Source organism: Artibeus jamaicensis, unplaced genomic scaffold (genome assembly GCF_021234435.1).
Source record: "Artibeus jamaicensis isolate MK-2021 breed Jamaican fruit bat unplaced genomic scaffold, CSHL_Jam_final contig_354, whole genome shotgun sequence".
Classification (NCBI taxonomy): Eukaryota; Metazoa; Chordata; class Mammalia; order Chiroptera; family Phyllostomidae; genus Artibeus; species Artibeus jamaicensis.
This window is the reverse complement of record NW_026521803.1, coordinates 42,701,864-42,723,628: the sequence shown is the minus strand read 5'-3', so window position 1 is coordinate 42,723,628 and position 21,765 is coordinate 42,701,864. Positions and strand designations below refer to the sequence as shown.

Below are 21,765 nucleotides of genomic sequence, written 5' to 3'. Positions count from 1 at the left end.
TATAAATCCTTGTCTTCTAAACCTTTAGGTTGTCCAGAACATACACAGTCGTGAAGGGATGTTTATATATAAATTTGTATAATTTTGTGAGTAGCTTTTTTCTGCGATTTTTAGCGATATTAACTCCTTCCCTTGTGTTTTGTAAAGCTATTTATTCTTTTTACCTTTCAACCTCTGCAGTGTTGTGTAATAACAGAGGAAGAAGTAGAGTTTTCGGTGATACAGTTCTGGGTTCACATTCCAGCCCGGTCCAGACACCGCAAAGAGCAAGGCCGGGAAACCCACCGGCCCCGGGCCTGTCCAGCTACCCAGGACCCGGTGCGGCCTGTGCAGCTCAGAGCTGAAACCCACCTCAGTTCATCAGCTTCAGCAGTTTCTAAACACGTGGAGATCATGGCTGAGACTAAAACAAGAGTTGGTGTGTTTGTGTGCACCGTCTACATAGACACGTTCATTTAGGGCAAAATTTTCCCATCGAATTTTGGTGGACAAGAAAAAAATTAACCTTTTTTGGGAAATTAAGTGCTGTTACCAGTAAAACAAGCTGGCCGGTGTGATTTAGGCTGGAGGCGTGAGGACGCGGTGTGTGCCGAGGGCTGGGGTAGCAGCGGACGGAGTCCGAGGCGTCTCTGAGTTGTTGGTTAGAGACGGACACGTGGATTTAGGGAGCACGGAGTCCTGGGCAGCCGGGGCGTGAGAAGCAGCGGGCGTGGCCATATTCTGAAAAGTTCACCAATGCAAAGTACACTTCCGTGACCTCGCTGACTCCGAGCGCAGAGTGGCCTGTAGTTCACCTGCGCCTGGCGACGAGGGAGGCTGAGCGTGGACCCAGGACAGGTGCTAGTAAGCCTGAGGGGGTTTATTTTGTTGTTTTTTTAAATACTCACCTGAGGAGGACAGGCTTATTGAGTTTAGATAGGGGGGAAGGAAGAGAGAGAAACATCGGTCAGTTGCCTCCCGCATACCCTCCAACTGGGACCAAACCGGCAACCCAGGCATGTGCCCCGATTGGGAATTGAATCGATGACCTTTTGGTTTATGGGACGATGTTCCCACCAACTGAGCCACACCAGGCAGGACCGAGCCTGAAGTTTTTTAACCACTGTGCTATGCTGCCCCCTTTTTCATTTTTCTCGTTGAAATGGCTGCCTCTGTGTTTGGATCTTACAAATATGATAGCTTTTCCACAAAAACTTGGGTCTTGTCAAGAAAATGACTCTTTTTTATGCAGTTCACCAATTGACTGATTGACCTACCAGGGCTTTGCCTTGTGTCCTTGGAATCGGGAAGAATAGTCGGTGATTTCCCCTGGCAGTTCAGGATGGTCCCGGAGGGGCCCGGGACCCAGCAGTGAGAGCCACGCAGGCGTGCTGCCTGCTGCAGCCCGGAAATGGGGAGAAGGAGCGGCTTGGGGGGGCGGGCCCGGGTGTCTGTTGGTGTCCAGGAAGGTGAACCCTGGGGGCTTGTGGTGTTGCGGGCCCCAGGTCTCAGCCCTCACAATCCGTGTCTCTTCAGACTGTGTCCCACCAACCAGGGGGAGCTGTTGAGCAGAGGCCTTGGGGTGACTGCCATGGGGTCACCGTGGGGACCACCTGCATCAGAGCCTCCCGGGATGCTGTGGAAATGCAGAGGCCCAGCCCCCAACACGCGGTCGTCGTGTCCTGGGGGGTGGGTTTCTCCTGGTGACCTCCACTCACCGCGGCTTGAGAACCGCTGGTGAATCCCTGGTTTCACAGAAAACCATCTGGAACACGAACGTGACCATCAGCTACTTAGCGATGAAATCAGGACTTGACTTGGACTCTCGATTGCTCAAGTTTTTTCTCCCACGTGTTCCTAGTTGAGGCAGAGCCGGGAAACAGGTGGGAGGCTAGTGCATGGCTCATGGGTTCCGAGGTCCCCGTGCCGGGTCACGGGGCATTCGAGCTGGAGGCCCGTGGAGGCCCTGGCCCTGAGCCCCTGAGTGGTTTGGGGGAGGCGGCCGCTGCTTCTGAAAACAGGAAACAGCTGGAACGATGAGCAACCCAGCGGGAGCCCCCCCACTCTTCTAAACCCGCCTTCACGGGTGGGTGTCTGTGCAGTGGAGTGGAAACAGAGTTTGCCCGTGTGACTGCAGGTCACCCGTGTTCTCACCGTGTCAAGCAGACTCGTCATGCGCAGCCATTTTCCATCGTCAGCCTCTGGGGCCACGCCCAGCTGTCCCCCATTTCCTGTGATCTGCTTGACTGTGACGGGCCTGAAACTCTGCAGAGTGACGGGCAGCAATGGCACTGGGCCCCCTGCTCCTCTGTGACCTGTGGGCCTGCTGTCCCCGCCGAGAGCAGGAGGAGGCTGCAGAGCCCGTGGGGTGTGGAGGCTCTAGGCTCGGGGACCCAGGGTGACCTGGGGACCCAGGAGCAGCTGGAGGCCCTTCCTGCTGCTCTCCAGGGGACAAGGATTCCTGCCTTGTGACTGCCACCAGTATCGTCACTGGATCCCAGCTGATTGTCCCTTACATGGAGTCAGTGATTAATTATTAAAATGCTCCAAAAGTCATCTCTCCATTAAAATGTTAATGTTTCGTGTCCTGGTAACCCAAGGGAAGTGAGCTGTGTTGTGTGAACCCAGGTCAGTTCCAGTGGCGATGTGGGCCCGAGGTCCTGTGGGCACAGGCTCTCAGCTGGCCACTGGGAGAGCCCAGGCCTGGCCCAGCGCATCTCAGCCTTCTGGGGGCCCAGTCATCCTGCCAGTTGGTGAAGTACTGCTCTTGCTTCCTGTGAGTCGTGAGAATGGAAAGTACAACGAATCAGAACCTCAGTGGCCAACTGAGTGTCTCAGCGTGAAGAAGCCATCATTTGGGAGGGGTCATTGTCTTCCTCTACCTGGTGTGACCTGTGTGACCAGAGTCCAAAGGGAGCGGAGGTGAAATGCTGCTGTTCTTAGAGGCTGTTCTTGCTAAGAAGTGATTCCCCACAGGAAGTTCCCCATAAAACTCAAGTGTAGGGCTGAGTGACAGTCCCCCGGGCCTTGGGGCGCCCACCGTGCAGAGGGGGTCGGGGGCAATGCCTGGATCCCCGGGGTCTGAGACCCAGTGCCGGACCCGAGGAGCTCGGCGGTGTCCTGACAACACTCGTCTTCCTGTTCCATTAGTTCCTTCTCCGTCTGAGAAATCTGCTCCCAAAAGAATCGGCTCCTTTCAAACGATGGCTCACAAAAGGTCCATAAAGCAACATTCAATACGTTTCTGTTCAATGAGTTTTGCACGGAAACCAAGAGAAAAATAGGTGCTTTCATGGAGACGGCGAGGAAACCTTGCCCACTGGTCTTTCTCAGCAACGCTGTTCCCAGGATTTGGCCCCTACCCCTGGCGGGGCCCTTGGGGGGGTCTGGGCAGCGGGACCCCACGTGCTGGGGACAGGCTGCCTGCAGTTCCGGGCAAGCTCTGACAACATGATTTCCTCAGACACTCGATTAGAACAGTCTTCCCTCGGCTTACCGTGGAGAGACATTACAAAAGGTACAACTTTTAAAATCATTTTCTGATAATACAACGATTGGGTTGCAAAGAAGCAGTTGATGGTTTAAAGTCACCTTTTGCGAGTTAAGAAAAGCCACAGTTGTCCGGAATAATATTGGCTGCAGTGAGAGGAGTTTCTTTGTTCTGGTGCTTTGTCCACACCCAGGAAGCGCCCGGAGGCAGCCGGTGGCCAACCGTGTCCCTGGGGGACTCAGGTGCCCGTCCTGTTCAGCGGCCTCTGGTCTGTGCTTCCTCCAGCAAGGCCCTGGTGCCTGTCGGGAGGGAACAGGATGGAGAAGGATTTGCCCAGCTCTCTGTCACCCTTCTTTTTTTTAAAAAATATAATCAAAATATATGTACCTAAGGAGCCTTCCCCAAAAGACCATCCAACAGCTGCCCTCACACCGTCTCCGACAGAACACAGTCAGGCAGTGACACAGTTGTGGGGGGCATGGACTGCAGTCCTTCAGCTGGGTCCCTCCCATCTCCCCGAAGCCTCTCAGGCCTCCGCTGGCCTAGCAGGGGCCTGGGGCTCCATCAGGCAGCCGCCAGCCTGCACCCTGTGGCCGACGTTCCAGCTGACCTAACAGAAAAGCTCTGCACAATTAGGAGTAAAAGGATTGTTCTCGCACACAGAGTATAAGGAAGAGATTAGATGCTTATCGAATTTACTCGGTATGCATTTAGACTTTGTGATTCATGCTGGTAGCACTCAGAACTATTAGTGTCAGGACAAAGTGAGACGGTTCTCCAGTGCGAAGCTGGAGCTCTGCGTGGAGTTTATCCCCACGCCGCGGAACTCGCCTGCTTGTCATGGAGAAACTCCACTTGGAAGACAGAGGCATTGCTTCGAGCAGACTCAGGAGTTCTCAGAGAGTCCTTAACACTTGGTAGATGGGTTGAGAACTAGAGTCTATTGAAAAAATTTAAAAATTGTGTGCCTCTGGTGTTTTATTTCAAATATGTAAAAGTGTATTCATCATCTGATCCCTGGGTTAAGGTCTGAGTCCTCCTCTGAGTCCAGGTCCTTCTTTGGTGTCACACTGTTTTTCAGCATAAATCACACCCAATGCATCTGGACAGTAGCCAGATGTGGTTTCCGAAAGTGGAGCGAAAACAGAGATATTTGTTAACCAATCCAAACTCCAGCCTCTTCCAGATTTGTTTTTAGCCATTTTATCCAATTCTTCCAGAGTTCTGTGCTATGTCTGACATTCTTTTGAAGTTTACTCTTCCCACAATATTCAACAGTTTGATTCCTTGTTCCCAATTCTTTGCAAAGAATTAAGCTTCGTTCTTATAGCAGCCATTATCTTTCATCTCACGCCTGTCATTAATATTCCCCTGAGCTGTGTAACTCCAGGAGCGCGTCTAAGTGGCACACGGGGTTTAGGAGCAAGTGTGACCTGCTCCCCATCAGCACAGAGGGCCCCGCCCCCCGCCCTGTCCACCAGCACACGGATGAGCAGAATGGAGAGAAGTGAATCTCTTCTGCCTGGCGCGATTAAGAGAGTTACACTACACTGTGGCTTTAAAGGTTTCCTGACACTGAACCTCTGGTTTGTTTCTGAGGAGGTTGGTCCTCGCCTGGCTCCCTGCTGCTGGGAACAGACCACACAGGCACCTGCAGGCGCATCGGTCTCCACTCACCTTTTCCTCCTCCGGTCTGTCCTCCGGTCTGTCCTCCGATCTGTTGATCCTGTGCGCTCTTCTCACGGGCTGCTCCCCTGACCTTTCCTCCGCCCACTCCATGTTTCCATCCCTGCCTGCTTTCAAAGGCCACCGTCAAATGTCACCTTTCCCATGAAGCTGTGACAAGACACCCAAGCTAGGAGGAAATTCTTTTTTCTTTGAGTTTCCATACCAGTTTTAGTTCAGTTTAGGGTTTTTTTTTTTTCCTTTTTTAGGCTTACCCCCGTTCCCCTTGCATTTTGCCAGTTTGCCAATTTGCATTTTGTCATTGTTCCCACCATCTGCTGGACACGACTTCTGTTTGAACTTGGGACACTCTGCCTCTCAACAATGTCTTGCACAAAGCAAGGGCTCAACTTATGCTTATTTGAATGAATGAATGAGGAAAATAGTAAAAGCTACAGAACTTCATACTGTGTTAGGCGAAAAATTACATTGATTTTGTCAAAAGATGCCCAGCCATAAGCATTTGTTTTATGAGAACGGATTTTTATTATGTGCTCAAAAATATTTTAAAATTCTTAGAATTTTTTGAGTTCAGTAATGAAAGAGAGAAAGCATTTTAGATATGACTCGATGTAACCAGCTCTGACATGAAACAAACGCCCCTCTAAACTTCCTAGATGTGTTGTTGTTTCGTAGGAGTCTTTCCTGGGATATTCCTTCTGGGGAGTGGAGTATAGGTATCAGCTTTTTGAAATTGGAGCTGTAAATTCTGAGAATTGTATTTTTAAGCTGCAAGTTGAGCAGTGTGGGGAACGCGGTTACAAAATAAGAGCTGAGCAGCCAGCTTCCTTCCAGCCCCTGTCTCTTGGTGCCCACACTTGGCAACCACTGGCACTGTGAGAATCGACCTCCTGCTCAGAAACGCAACAGTGCTTTTCACAGCCTGTGAGGAGCTGGTCGAGACAGAGGCCGAAGGGACACCTACTCTTTTGACTTCACGGGAAGTCGGGGAAATGCTTGTCCTGTTGGTACCATTGGGACAAGGGATGAAGACTGCAGCCGCATGACTTTGAATCCTTCTCGCACGTCTCTTGTCCACAGCTGGTAGGTAATGCGCAGCTCCACCTGCAAGGTGAGCATTCTGTCGCTCCCACTGTGAATCTGAGTGTGGACCCCAAACGGGAAAGCTGTACATGTACAGAGACTGACTCAAAACCAGTAGGTCCAGCATATGTAGCATTTGCTCTGTGTGATTTGAAGATTTGAGATTGTTAAGCTGTAGGGGCTGGTACTAACCCAGATGCTGAACCACCAGGACTGCTGACCCCGCCCCAGAATTCAGTCCGGGGACTGAAGGAGAAACGTGAGGAAGCTCCGGGGTCACTGGAGCTGCTGTAACTGCTGCGGGTTGTAGGCTGGGGCGGGGGGGGGGGGGGGGGGGGGGGGTGCGTCTCCCTCCTGTCAAGGGCAGGACAGCCTGCAAGCCCTGCCAGGGAAAGCAGAGGCTACTGGGGTCTGCCGTTGCCATGGTAAAAACAGTCACTCAGGTCGCTGGCCCAGGGCTGCCCGGGACACATTCCCTGCAGGGGCACAGCGCTGTTTCAGTGAGGGGCCGAGCAGACAGGTGGAGCTCCTGATGTCCCTCCCCCATTCTTCTGTCCCCTGCTGCCCCAGAGGTCCCCCTTGGCCCTGCAGTCTCCGACGACATGTCTCTTCCTAACGTCCCTTGTCACCCAGGGAGTGAAGGGTGAGGGCCTGACCTGGGGTGGTGTTTGGAGCGAGAAGTGACTGATCAGCTGGGGCCAGGACTCCCCACTGCCCCGCACCCGGACTGTCGGCATCTCCTGCAGACGAGAAGCCGGCCCCTGCTTCGTGACCTGTGGGCCCAGGGAAAACGAGCTCACTGCCAGCAGAGCAAGATGTGCGACAAGTGTAAAGGCTTCCAGAGGAAAAGAACATGCTGGAAAGTTCCCAAAAGGAGCAGAAATATTACATGAAACAAGAATTTTAAGTTTGCCAAATAAATACATAATAGGGACAAAGGAAGAAATTAAAAATGTATGTCCCAAATTAGAAATCATAAAGAAGGTACAAGAAAATATTATGCATGATGAATATAAAAGCCGAGAAAAGACTATACCAGGTAGGGCCAGTACTAAAATGAATCCAGCCAAGTTGTGAATTAATGAATTAGAAAATAAGATGGAGGAAATTTTTGAGAAGGAAGATCAGTAAATAGGAAATAGAAAATATAAAAAGTCACATAATGCAAAGGACAGAGACAGGGTGTCACATCTGGGTGGCTGGCAGGAGTCTCAGAAATGAAGAATAAAAATAAATTCTCCAAGAATAAAAATAAATACTTGAAGAAATACTGGAAACATGTGCTAATGTAAAAAATGATGACAAAGTTTATAGTTAAAGAGATTGTAGGCAAGAGAGGGAAGGAATACACACACACACACACACACACACATCTACAGTTATTGCAAAATTTAAGAATATCAAACTGGAAACAACCCAAATGCCCATTAATAAGAGAACAAATTTAAAAAGTTGCAGTATATGTATGCAACAAACTACTGTTCAGTAATTTAAAAAAAAGTACTGATAAACCCACATCATGAATAAATGTCAGAAGCATTAACCTGAGCAAAAGAAGCCTGGCACAAGAAGAGAGCAGCCTGGAATTTTGATTCCACATAAAGGAGGTTTTGTGAGAGGCGGAGATGGGAGTTTATGACGATGGTGATGTCCCGTGTTGACTGAAAAGGGCACAGAGCTGCCACCTGGCTTCTGTCTGGACCGATAATGTTTTGTGTTTTGATGCAGGATGCGTTGCACAGGTGTGTGCACGTGTGAGAAGTCTGGATGTACATTCCACTTCAGTTACACACAGGAGAGAAACAATTACATTAGGATAACAGCAACGTGATGGGCATCAGGGAGGGGAAGAACAAGGGTCTGAGAGAATGCTGTACTTCTTTTGGGGTAGAGAATGCAGATATTGGTTATTTTTTGTGTGAGAATGAATAAAAATACACCAAGGGGACAAACTGATCAAACAAACTAAGATGATAGAAACACATTCATATATATCAAGAAAAGTAAAAAGAGTAAACTCACAAGTGACAAGTCTTGAAATATTAAATTTTTAAAAATCTATATTCTGTTTACAAGTTTGCAGTGAAAGCAAGTGTAATCAAAATAAGACAGATACTAATGTAGAATAAAATGGACCTTAGGATAAAATCTGTAGAGATGAAAACTATCACTATAATAAATGATTCAACTCATCAAGATGATGTGGCAATTTTAAACATACATACATTTGGTAAAGTAAACTCAAAATGCGTGGAGCCAACTCTGGCAGAACTCCAAGGCCGAACTCAGAAATCTGGCAGGAGTAGCTTCCAAAACATACGCTTGATTTTTGATAGGTGGAGATAGAAAGCCTGAATAACACAATAACCTTTATCTCCTGGGCATCTACAAAATTCTGTAATCGAGAGTCAGAGAAATCACTTTTTTCTCCTCCGTTCACATGAAGCATTTCCACGTATCAGGCCATGTGCAGAAAGCCTTGATTAATTTCAGACTGGGTCCACGTGCTCCAGGAACTTGTACCGCTATGTAGTTAGGTTAAAATTTAATAAGGAAAAGATAGGTAAAGTATTTTTGTGTATTTGGAAATTAAAAGACGTACTTCTAAAGAACCCACAAGTTACAGCAGCAACCACAGTGGAAATTTACTGAATGAAAATGAAAAAACTATGCAGAGAGATCTGTGGGATGCAGTAGAAGTGAATGTTTCTCACATTTTTTTTTCAGTCCTCAAGGTTAAGTTTATCTTTAAACTTCTTTAAGAATGGAAAGCCTCAGAATTAAGAGCCAAGTGTCTATCTTAAGAAGCTAGAAAAATAATGACAGAATAAACCCCCATTATGTTGAAGAGATAATAAAAAACAAGAGAAGTTGGTGAAATGCTATCAAAGGTGTTAAAGATAGAAAATCAACAAAGCAAAAATTGGCTCTGAGAAAAAATGGCAGTAGGCACATTTCTACCAAAAAAAGATCAACTGAAAAAGCAAAGGACACAAACGTGGTGATCAGTGGAAGGGGGACATAAGAAAGATAAAGGGGAGATTAAAGAGGAACTACTAGAATATTAACAATTCAGCACTTGCAAATTTGAAAGCATAGATGCAATGGACACATTCTTGGAAAAATATCATTTGGTAGAATTGGCCTCAAAAGTAATAAACTGTAATAGTTCTATAGCTATTAAAGAAATTGAAGTCATGATTGTAATCTTTTCACAAAGAAACACAAAGCAGATGGCTTTATAGGCAAGTTCTAACAAAATATCCCAAGGACAATCCCAGTTTTACTCAAGCTCTTTGCAGTTGTAGGGAAAGAAGGGGGTTTACCAGTTTGTTCCACGAGGCCAGTACAACCGATACCAAGACAAAACGAAGTCATCATGAGTGGGAAGAGCACAGCCCCATCTCTCTCATGGAGAGAGGCACAAATCCTTCGGGGTGTGCAGAAAAAACACAGAGCAACGACATTCCAAGTGGGAAAACGAGACCAGCGTTTGTTCCCTTACAGTTAAAGAATGTCGGCCTGTTCTTTCCACCTCCATTCAGGTTTTATTGGAAGGTCAAGGTGGTGTAGTAAGAAAAATAGACTAGAATCATTAGAATTAGAAAGAAGGAAAAAAAAGTATTATTTACAAATGACATAATCCCTTGCACAAAAAGTCAAAACAATTAAAATGAATTGTTTTAAAAGTCAGTGTTTAGTAAGGTGGCTGGATTCGAAATCAGTCGCATTTCTGTACATCACAAAACATCACTGACAACAGCAATGGGAAATGGAATGCACTGAGCCATAAATAAATAAAGCCATGCCCTATCTTTACAGGGACGTTTAGAAAGGTTCGAGACATGTCCTACAAGACCCAGGAAGGCAGCAGGACACCAGGTGGAAGACTCATGGGGCAGACTGTGTTTTCCAAAGATGGCCACAGCAATATCTCCCATCCGTCCCCCCACCCCCTTCATTCTTAAAAGTTGGCTTGGATATGTCTCCCCTTCAGAGAGTGGTCAAGGCTTCCAGGTAACTTTTAAGGTTAGCTGATCACGGGTCACACAACTTCTTGTGGATGACAGCCAGCTTCAGCTGATGGACATGACCTCCAGATGAGTCCGGTTCCCAGCCCCCGGTCACCCCAGCCTTCCACTCCTCCCAGCTGAGACCCCAGATGGTAGGCTGAACTATCTACACTGTGCTCTTGGGGTCCTGATGCCCCCTGAGTCCCCAAATGGTTGCTGATTTATAGCTTTAGACTTCAGTTCTTCCCAAGTGGACAGACAAGTAATACAATCCCAGTCAAAATTCCAACAGGGTGCTACTGCCTGTAGAATATCATGAGATTGTGCTCAAGTCTACGTGGAAGAATCAATATCTGAGATGTCCAGGACGGGGTCTGATGAGGATGGGCCCCAAGAGGGTGGTTACCCTACCAGGCGGCAGAACTTCCTGTGAAGTTACAGTCACAGAACTGCCTGCAGGGATAAGCAGAACCTTTGCAGAAGTTGATCTATGACTAAAGTGCCATGACATGGAGAAAGGAGGGGTAATTTGACTAGTAGCGTAAGAAAAAACTGTAACTCGTGGGGAAAGGATGAAGTTGGATTCCTTCTTCCCAACATAAGTGAAAATCGATGCTAAATGATTTCAGGACTGACATGTGAAAGGCAAAACGTTAACACTCTCAGTAGAAAATACTACCCCATTTTAGACCTGGGCTAGGAAAGATTTCTTCAACAGGATTTAAAAAACACTGAATATAATGGACCAGATGATAATAACTTTGTCCATTAAAAACACCATGCAGAATTGAGAGAGAGAAGTTAAAAACAGAGGAAATATTTGCACCATATGCTACTGAGAGCGGATCGATGTCAATAATATTTAAAGAACTTGCACAAATCAATAACTAGAACATAATTCAGTGGAAAAATAGCCAAGAACTATGGGCAGGCATTAAAAAAAAAAGGGAAGCTCCTGCGGCCAGTTCACACACAGGAAGATCTCCAAAATCACTTTCCTTTACGGAAAAGGAAGTCAAGGCTGCGGTGAGACTAACAAGTAAAAAGCCTGACGGTCAAGTGTTGCCGAGGCTCCAAGTCCACAGCAGCTTTTCATCCACTGCCAAGGGAAGGGTAAGGAACTGTGAGCACTTTGCCAAAACAAGTTGGTGTTCCTTCCTGTAGGTGAACATAAATAAATCATAACCTAGCAGTTTTACCTCCAGCTGTGCACCCCCAAAGTACTACGGTGTGAGCAGCAAGAGGCATGTGAAGTGTGGGGATAGGGGCGCTCTGCTCAGTGGTGAAGTGGTGGAAGCCTTCCCGTGTCCGTCAGTGGGAGAGTCCATGAGTTCCCACAGTGGCATATTATGCAGCAGTCAAGAGGAATGAATGATAACAGCATCTAGCCGTCAGGAGGGACCTTAGCAGTAGAACTTTTTTATCGTGCTATAGAAACGTGCAATGTGAGGTTCACTCCACTAGCACATTTTTTAGTGTAAAATTGTCTCCCCTCATCTGTAGACCTCCACCCCCACTTGAGTTGGTGAACCGGCTCCCACAAGTGGGTTATTTCTGATTGTACGGTGATCTTCAAACAGGTTTCACAGCCAGATGCCAAACATTTTTACCACCATCCTCACTCCCTGTTCTGTGATCCAAGGAAAGTTCGAGTTTTATATCCCCTTTGCTCATTGCCTATCGAGTTAATAGAGCTATGGAATTAAAATGGAAATGACTGCTGATCTGTTTCTACTCCATCATCAGAGAATTGTGGGTCCCAGAAAGTCAGAAAATGGCCACTGAGCACCTTCCTTCTGCCTGATGGATTCGAGCAGATGTTTCGTGCATTTGTAATCAGCGTGTGTGTGTCCTGTGGAGACTTCCAATCGTTCTTCAAGCATTTGAGGATGGCTGAGTTTTTATTGTTTAGTCTCCAGATCTTCTTACCTAGCACACCTTGCCGGCGCTCTCTTTTATAGGAGGGAGACCTTATTTATTATTCATTGTAGAATGGCCGCTGCGGAAACATTCGTGGCAGGGGCTTGTGTTTCACTTTTATTTCCACTCCCCACGTGTCAGTGCTCATTTCTGAGAATCCACACCCACCGCGAGGTCTGCCTTCTGAACTCTCAAGGACCCTTTACAAATGTGGGCTTCAGGGTTTGGTTTGCTGTCAGCTTTTGGTTTGGTTTTACTGTCAGCCTTCCTCAGGTCTATTTCCTCTGTGTGCTTCCGCCAGGCGCCAAGCCACTTCCTCTGACCTCGGTCAGTCCCCTCCTCGGAAGACCCCAGGCCTCCTCGGAAACGATGGTCTCAGTCCTACTGTCCCTTCCCGCTCTTGGCCGCCCTCGAGGCCCGACGTCCCACATCCATCGGACCAGTGGGGCCTGCCTCTCCCTGAGGATGCTCGAGTTGATGGGGCAGCAGTCACATGGCCCCAGTCACGGACCAACTGTCACGGACGGATGTACAGGGACCACAGAGGATCCCTAATGTCATTTGGAGAACTTTGCAGGTCTTCGTGTCCATCAGTTTTTACAGCATTAATGTGAATGAAGAAGTAATGAAGAGATAAGTAACTGACGTTGAAAAGGAATAAAAATGCACCCCGAGGAGTTTCCAAACCTTCAATGGGTAGCAGTTTTGCCCTCTCATCGGCTGACCTCATCAGAACAACAGCTCACCTGAGTACCAGTCATGCCAGCCAGCACCTAGAACACATTCGGGAATGGTTCCATCTCAATCCGCTGCCCCCACCTCCTCTTCAGGGGCCTCAGAGAATGAACCCGACCTCACTCTGTGGCCACTAAAGCAAAAGGGACCTCAGTGCCAAGCACGTGATCAGGTATGGAGCATTGCTGAGAGACCCTGAGCATTCCGGATGAAGGTCGGACTGTGTCTGCACAGCTGCACACAGCTGGCGTGAGCTCTTTCTCCCGTCTGCGGGTAGTACAAGGAGGGAAGAATGTACCCCCTCCCTAAACACCAGACCTAGTTACACAGCAAGGCCAGCTCTCCTGGGGCCCTGAGCTCCTCCGGGGACCCACCAAACCAGGGCGAGAGGAGCATTTCACCCAGATGCAAGTTCAGGTTCGCGAGGTCCCTGTGCGGACGTGCGGTGGGCAGCTGCGTAGATCCCGTGAGGGTCCCTCACCCTCCACCGCCCTCACTCCCTTCCAGCTGTGCTACTTGCTGGGACACCCCACAGGGACATTGGCAGGGGGAGCCAAGAGCGTGGGGTGAGGACACCGTGGCCCAGAGAGGGTTTCATGTTTGAGAAGAGTTGGGGTGGCTCTTGGCAAAAAAAAAAAAAGCAAACCCAAAACAACAAAACCTTTTCAAGAAAGGAATGACCACCATTTACACAGTCATAGTGATGACACCCATACTGGTCAGCTTAAAAAAATCGTGATGAACACACACACCCTGAGAGGTGGCAGGAAGAGGGGACAGGGAGCGTGTAAAGGGAGACCCCCTCAGCCACTGTGCATTGCTCCGTGTTTGGCGGACGCAGCGCCTTCCCCGGCAGAGTCGGGAGAGCGTCAGCCGGCTTCGGGAGCAAACGCTTCAGCGTTTCTGAGCAGCCCAGCACTCAGCATCTTGCCGGGCCTGAGCTTGAAGAGGCCTTTCCTTCCCAGGGACAAGAGAGATAATAAAGAGAGAGCAAGGGTAACGTAGTCAGGAAATCCAGACGCCACAGGGCGGGCGTGCTTTGTAGGGGTAGGTCATCGGAACAGGCAGAGGTCTGAGAACCGCTGTTTCCAGGGAGCAGCACAGTCAGGCGGAGGGGTGCAGGGCGGTGTGTTCCGAAAAGCCCTCGGGCCGCGTTATTCTGGGAAGAGGCTCTGGCTGCAGTCCTAGCACCGTCATTCAAACATCATTTCAGAATGTAAGCTGACACCGTGATTTGCCTCGGGTGTGGGGCAGGGGTTGGGGGGGTGGCAGGGCCGACCCCTCTCTCAGGAGCAGAAGCACAGCCAGGCCTCCAACAAAGTCAGGTGCTTTGATGTGGGGGACCCTGTCCAGCAGAGTCCGCCTGTTGTGGCTGACGGCGAGAATGAATGCACAGGTGACAACAACCCTGTGTGGAAAAAGGGAACAGGCACGACTACTCTCTCACGGGGAGAGTGCCTATGGTGCCTCGGCCACTCCCTCAAGAGGGGAGTGCCCCGACCCTTGCCTGGACAGGCTTTTATTGTTTTCCTGGGGTCTTGCATCATGGAAAGATTTATCATCTATCACATAGAACATTATTGTCTACATTCTAGGTACAATCAAGGAAATAAAAATAACATGCAGAGGGGAATGGTGATGAGCTGATTAGCTTTGTCCTAGGGAGAACTCACACAGGCTTTGGAAGTTACCTTGAAGAAAAACAAAAACATCTGTTGCTTTAGACCAGGGTGAGGGGGTTTTAACAAGAGCAAGCCATAACAGTCTGTATGCATTTTCTAGGCCTGATTCCCACGGGAAAACTCGGTTTGAAGGTCTGGCTCCTGCCCACCACTTCGCATCTGTAGGTTTTCCGTACGGAGCTGAGTCCCATTTGCCAGGCCAAGACAAACCGGTCCCCTACACTTCGACCCTTGTGGCAGGACAGGAACCAGTCCCCCACCACCAACCAGGGCTGCGGGCAGGGCTTTGCTGTCGGAGAAGTTAGCTGTAGAATTTAACTTGTCTTAGGAGGTGGGGGAGGGGTGTCGGGGAACGGGGGGGCGCTGCTGTGGAATGGAGGTGGGGGAAGAGGGGCAGTTACCCCCTTGTCAGCTGGGAGGGGCGCCTGGCACCCTGGGAGGTTTGCACAGGAACTTGGCTCGTGTCTGTGCTCAGATGGGACCATAGAGGCCCTGTATTTTCCCTATTTCCCCTGCCCCAGACTACAGTCAGCAGTCCCTGAAGGAACCCCGGTTTCTTTACTGGGGTGGGATCTAGAAACCAAACCAGGGTAGGGTGGGTAGGTTTATGCGTGGCTGCTGGGCCGTCACTGCGTCTAGGCCCACCGAGAGGGGACAGGAAACGTGTTTCTAAAGTCCATCTGCGGTAGCCAAGCCCTGGACGCAGCCTTGGTGCTCGTGAGAAGATGAGTGGATAAAAAGCTGCGGTCCGTTCACACAATGGAAGACCCCGCGGCCATAAAATGAGGAGGGAATCTTACCCTCTGTGACGACATGGTTGGTCCGCGGATGGGCTGTTATGAAGAGAAGGACAGGCGCCATCTGGTCCCACATGTGGACTCCAATGAGCGAAGTAAACTAACAAGATAGAAGCGAACTCATAGATCTAGAGAACAGACTGCCAGCTGTCAGAGGGAGGTGGGGTGGGCAGTCCAGGGGGGAAAAGGTGAGGGGGTTCAGTGAAAAAACAAAACCAAAACCAAAACCAAAAAAACTCGGACACGGACGACGGGATGGTGATCACCAAGAGGGGAAGGGGTGGGGGAGGGTAGAAGAGGGTGGAGGGGGATAAATGGTGAGGGAGGAAGACTCGACTGGGGTGGTGGACACACAACACAATGTACAGATGATGTGCTACAGAATTCTACACCTGAAACCTGTATATTTCCATTAACCAATGCCACCCCAGTAAGTTCAATCAGTCAGTCAATCAATCAATAATAAAACACTACACAGGCCCCGATGAGCCCTGGCTAGTGCAACAGAGAAAAAAGCCCAGAGTTCTTGCTATACTTTTAGACAGCTTTAAAAACTCACCCAGTAAAAGGGGAGTTTTAGAAATAGGAACAAAGTTGTGTGAGGAGCTCCGTCATTGCCACCTCAGGCTTTCACAGTGGCTATAAATCAGAAATGTTACTTAACTTCTCTGGGGAAACACGACCACACGTTCCCACTGATGGTGTGTGCAGTGGCCAGGAAACCGAGAGCCCAGCTTCTCCTTCCCAGTCCGCACTGGGGCGTCTCTCCCTGGCGGTGAGGGCCCCCACCCGCCACCCGCCAGCCGGAGGAAATAGAGCCCCTCGATTCCTCTGTCCTGCAAGGGGCACGGGCCACTTCAGGATCAGTAGGTGGGGGCCACCGCCGGTGCGACTGTCCTAGTTCACTGCTAAGTCAACTTCGGTATTTTTTTTTTTGGCAATTATTTTGGTGTTTGGTAGCCCTAGGACTAAAGGGCCTAGAGGCCCAAGTGCCAAACTGGCTGGAATTAATTCTTTATTTTTTTTGTGTGGTTGTACATTTGATGCATACTTAGGTTGGTTGCTTTTATTTGTAGTCAATTTTAGTGTGGTTTTCTTCATCCTTTCCTTTCATTATTTTCTTCTGAATTATGTCAAACACAAAACGTTGAAGTCAAAGTCAGAGAGTGTCATTTCCATCCTTACACCCCTGTGCTTCCCACCAACCCGCATGTACATCTTGTCACTGGTTTTCTTCTTCTGTATCACTTTTTACAGAACTAAGCAAATGTGTAGGGCCAGGCGCAAACAATAAAGGGGGCCCTTTTCAGGACAAAATCTTTTATTACAAAACCATAAGCATGAAATTCCTAGGAGGCGGATTCCTGGGTTCAAGTATGTGCTGCTGCTCACTGGATCCAGAACAGAGGCCCTTTTCCATGCGAAAGTGCAGAGGTCGAAGGGAATGGTTTCTTTGCAGGAAGGTGTGCAGTTCTCCAGAGTGTATTTTGGGGACTCGTAAAGACCCAGTGTGGACAGACTGAAGGGCATCTGGGCCATTTGCAAAACACAAACTCCCATGAGCGTGTCTGCTCTGGGCAGGACCGGTGGGCAGAGTCCCGTGGTCTTAGTGATCTGCTGTGAGTTGGACCACTGTTACCCATCTGAGACTGATGTGAGCAGGGACTGTCTTCCTAAGAACCCAGGACATTCCTGCCCTCACTCATCCACGTCCATTCAGAGTCCAAGCAGGTCAATCAGTACTTCCTGAAGAGTTTGTATTTTCATGGGTTGTGCTGCCCTCGGGGGCTACACAAAATTTGAGGGCAGGATTAATTGTATTATAATGATGGATTGAATTGTATGGATGGAATATTGGATTGAAATGAATGATGGATTTATTGTAATCCATGCAATAAACCATCCATCCTTCATTTCCTTTTTCCATTTAAAACTTTCTTGTCTATTGGACAGATTATTGTAGTTAAGCCGTGAAGTGTCAACATGTAAACCTGTTTTGATTGAAGAATTTGTCTATCAAAAAACTTTCTGATCTCTAAAATTATGCATTTTCATATGGAATCTGTAAAACAAATGCATGAATAAATATATGAAGATTGTTTTAATGCACCAAACCACATGTGACTACCGCTTTCATGTTGGCGTCATTGTCACTGAATTATCCCCAACAATGAAATTCTCTGGTGGCAGGAAAAATGGCAGCTCTCCTGTTGAACTCCTGTGCTGCTTGGTGTCACAGTGTGTCTGAGAGGGGACCGACAGGCAGTGCAGGGGCTGGAACTCCAAAAGCCCAAGTTACTTCCTGTTTGGATGGCACTGAAAAGGTGAACGAGTCCCCAGTTCCAGCTCTTGGCATGAATGCCCGGCAGCAGGGCACCAAGGAACCATAAAAGTTATGATGTTCGTGCCTTTCTCTCTTTTTTAATTGAAAATTTTATTGAGATAACTGTAGATTCATATGTCGTGGTAAGAACTATACAGAGAGATTCCATATATTCTTTACCCAGTGGTAACATCTTATAAACTATAGTACAAATATCACACTATCACAACCAGAATATTGACACCGGTGCAGTCTACCTGCAAACTAATTCATGTGTGTGAGTGAGAGCTTTTGTATTAAGGTGTAGAAGATGCATACATATGTCATATAAACCCAAGAATAATCGCATTAGTTGTATATATTTTTAATATATATAATTTAGAGTTATAAATCTGAGAACTTATAATATAAATGATAAGTTTGAGTAACTGGGGGCAAAACTCAGTTCGATAGGCTTCTCTGCCGCTGGACTGGTCGGAGCCTTTACTGCGCTGCCGTGCGCTGTGTTGAGTGCTTTCTCTGTTTCCAGGCAAGTTACTTGACCGCCCGCTGTCCTCCAGTGTAACGTGACCATAGGAGCCCTTCCTATTCTCCAGTCTTTTGGAAGTTTGTGCATGAAACACGGAAAGCATTAGAGAAGTGTCAGGCTGATAGCTGCCCTCCTTGTGACCACTACCTGTGACGTCACGGCTCAGAAAGTCCTGATCAGGAAAGTGGGCCCCAGGGCAGGTGCCGGGCAAATCAGGACACAGGGGCACCTGTGGGCCCACACTGGGTGCTCTGAGGACCAGGATGGGAAGCGTGCAGGTGGGGAGGCTGCTTTTGAAAACCGTTTCTTGGACTTTTCAGTATTTGGTGACTGGATACGAAGGGATAAAAAGATGACTCAGAGCCTCAACACGAGGGGAATGGATTCTGTAGCCTCCGTGAATGAAGCGTGTCCTGGATGATAGTGTATCGGCCAGGTGATTTTAGCATTCTAGTTAGAAGACAACATGTATTTTAATTTCTGGTTTTCTTAAGTGCAGGAAAATGGAGTTTCAGCCTGTTCATGCAGGAGTCTGAAGTCTGATTGATGTTGGTAAAGGAATGTCTGACCACCCAGTTGAACTATGGGGAAAATGGTGTCCATGGTGCAACTTTGAACTTGGAGGACATCTCAGCTTCTTGTGCAGGCACTGGTGTGGGGGAAGGGTAGTTGCTCTGGGCAACGGCTGAGGGAGAGAGAGGCGCACTGGTGCTCAAAGCAAAGAAAAGCATCAGGAGAAGGGAGAACTTCTCCTAGGGAGAACTCTCTCTAGGGAGAAAACGTCCCCAGAGAAATCCATAAGCGTAACTTAAGGAGCGAGAGGAGCGGGAAAGGTGTTCGCAACAGCAGAGATCTAAGCAAATGGGAAACAGTGAAATGACTGAACACAAGCCAAACATACAAGGTTTGACACAAGCTGCATGCACCATCACTCAGACTGGACTTGGAGTTAGGACATAGCCCAATTTCGCTTTCATCTCATTTCTCACTTTCTTGAACGGTCCTGGCTGAGTCCTGCTAAAAGTGGGTGCACTTGGCGAGAGGATCCCAGTGTGGGCTGTGCCTGCCTGGGTGCCCACCTTGGCTCTGCAGGGCCTGCGCCGCCATCGAAGTGCTCAGAATCGGACCAGGTTTTGAACTCAAGTCGTGGCAAAGCCCACGTTCTTTGGCTTAGAGTGTGGTGAGGACTCCTTCCTCACCAACTAACCAGGACGCAGATGGAAAGCTATCAAAGTCCTGTGGGTTATAGAGGGGGAAGGAAAGAGCTGTCAGCTGGGGGGAAGAGATATGTGACATCAGCAAGTCCCTGTCGCTCCCCGAAACCCGGCTGTCTCCCATTTCCTGGGTCATTGAGAACACATTCCCAGACAGTTTTCTCCTTCTCCGGGCTTGATATCTGAGGTTGGGAGTCCTGAAAACGTTCGTGCAAATGTTCATGTCCTTGAAACCGTGAGATCGTCGGTGAGGGAAAGTTGTACACAGAGAAAGAAGAGGCCGGCTGAGTCCTGGAGATGCCCCAGCCAGGTGAGTGGTGGGCTTGGGCCGCTGTGCCAGATAGGAGCCACTCCCAGGTGCCTCCTTCACTGTCTTCTTATCACAGGCGTTAAAAAAGGTGCTTCAGCTGCTTGTTGGAGATATGTCACGTGTCTCCGTGAAGACCTGCACAAGCAGTGAAGAGAACGCGGGTGTTTCACCCCACGCGTTTGCCAGTCTGCTAGAGACAGGGATAGAGACTGGTCTCTAACTTTATGAACACAAATAATGCCGTTAGAAGCACACACTTTTGAATACACATCTCTGCGAAATCTGCTAAATTTATCCGTCCTTTGGATTAATAAATACCCTGAGTCAGCCTGGCTGGGGCAGAGGATGTGCCACGCAAAATCCTCCATACTCAGTGCTGACTCCGCAGCTGTGGTCCGACGTCCAGTGCCGGTTGCCTCTTTTCCTCGTGGGGTGTCCGTGGATTATTCTGTCAGGAGTGTCTAAATGCTTCTCATTTAGAAAATGCTACACTTGTCTCCAGACTTCCATAGATTCCTCTCCCAGTTCTCTCGCCTTTTCTTTTCCTTTGTTAGTGTGTGAAGTGAGCCATGTCCCAGTTTTTAGTTCTTATGTAGAAAAAGCTCTCACATTTTTGCTGGCTTTGGTATTTGTGATATATACATATATATATTCTATGCATTTTGATATATGTTATTGTCATGTACATTATCTTAACACACGTATGTTATATATTATCTTCATATGTCCTTATATACACTTTATCCTCCACTTTCTGTATATACGTATCTGGCTTTCCGGGCGAGCCTTGCCTCGCCGCAGGTCTGCTTACTCCTCCCACTTTCAGCAGGAGGGACCGGATGAAGTGGGGCCACTCGCGTGTCCCGAGAGCCAGCCAGTGTTTGTGAGGCTGTGTCTTCGGAACAGCCTTCCGCTCTAGCATCTCCCCAGAATTCTGAAAGCAGCTCCCCGCTGCGGGGGACACTGTGGGTGCCTTGAAGCAGGGTCAGGGCAGGTCTCTCGGGTCTTGGCTCCCCAGGGGATGGGCCAGGATCACCAGTTTTGCCACCCTCTCATGGGCCCCGGGACTGCTGGAGGCCAAGGTCAAGAGTGTTCTCTTCTCAGCCAGCTGTGTGCAAATCTCTGCCCCAGAAAACCTGTAACACGTGAGTCTCCTTCTGAGCCCTCAGTGCTCACAGAATAAGGCACTTTGTCATCTCAGCTTTATCACTGCCCTGCCAGATGGTAGTGCAGGGAGCCTCTCTCCGTGTTTCTTGTTATTGGATGTGCTCTTGGCTGTTCTGCACTTGAACAGGGCTCTTGCCCCCCAAGAACACTGGTACACTTTGAGCACACGCACACACACACACACACACACACACACACACACACACACACACACAACGAGCTGAGTGCCTTGGAGAAGGGCCTTTGACCGCCCCCTGTGGCCGCTGCCGTCCCCTGTCGCGTGTGGTCAGCCAGAGCCCTGATGGGACAGTGACTGGTGGCCCAGCCTGCTCGAAAACATAAGAGATCATGAAATTCCAGGGAAATTAAAAAACATTCTCATGTGTTTTCCCCAAATGGGGTGTTGCCGCAGAGGAACATAGCATGTTACCTCCATCTGTTCAAGACATTAAGTTTACTTTGATGGAATTCACAGGTTTCGCATGGTTCCTATACATCCGTGGGGCACATTCCTACACATTCCACCTACACGTGTATGCACACGTGTCATATATGTTTACTTTTTAAATATGCCATCAGACAAAGCTAGTGAGTCCTACAAATTTATTTTGCTTGACACCTTATTTATTCTTTGATTCGTTTTTAATTGATTCTATCAAAGTTCTCCAGGTTGATCAACTACAAATAATAGTAAATTCAAAATAATTCCTCAGCATTTACAATTCCTCATTCTTTTTAAAAACTTGTCGCATCTGTTAAAACCCCTGGAGCAATGTTTAACATCTTCATTGGTGGTGGTCCTCCCCGCCTTCAGGGTCTCCCCATCCAGCTCGCCAT

The 21,765-nt window shown here is 48.5% G+C and overlaps 1 protein-coding gene across 2 annotated transcripts in view; it reads left to right on the top strand.

Moving 5' to 3' along the window:
* Nucleotides 1-19,650: 19,650 nt before the first annotated feature.
* CD226 (CD226 molecule) overlaps nt 19,651-21,765 on the top strand; it is a 52,706-nt gene continuing 50,591 nt past the window's right edge. The window contains exon 1 of one of the 2 annotated variants that reach the window (XR_008391380.1): nt 19,651-19,761. Coding sequence is in view for 1 of the 2 variants with exons in the window: in XM_037145507.2 (XP_037001402.2) it covers nt 19,749-19,761 (13 nt within the window). In the remaining variant the exon portion in view is untranslated. The remainder of the gene's footprint in view (nt 19,762-21,765) is intronic. The other variant, XM_037145507.2, reaches the window with a different exon arrangement.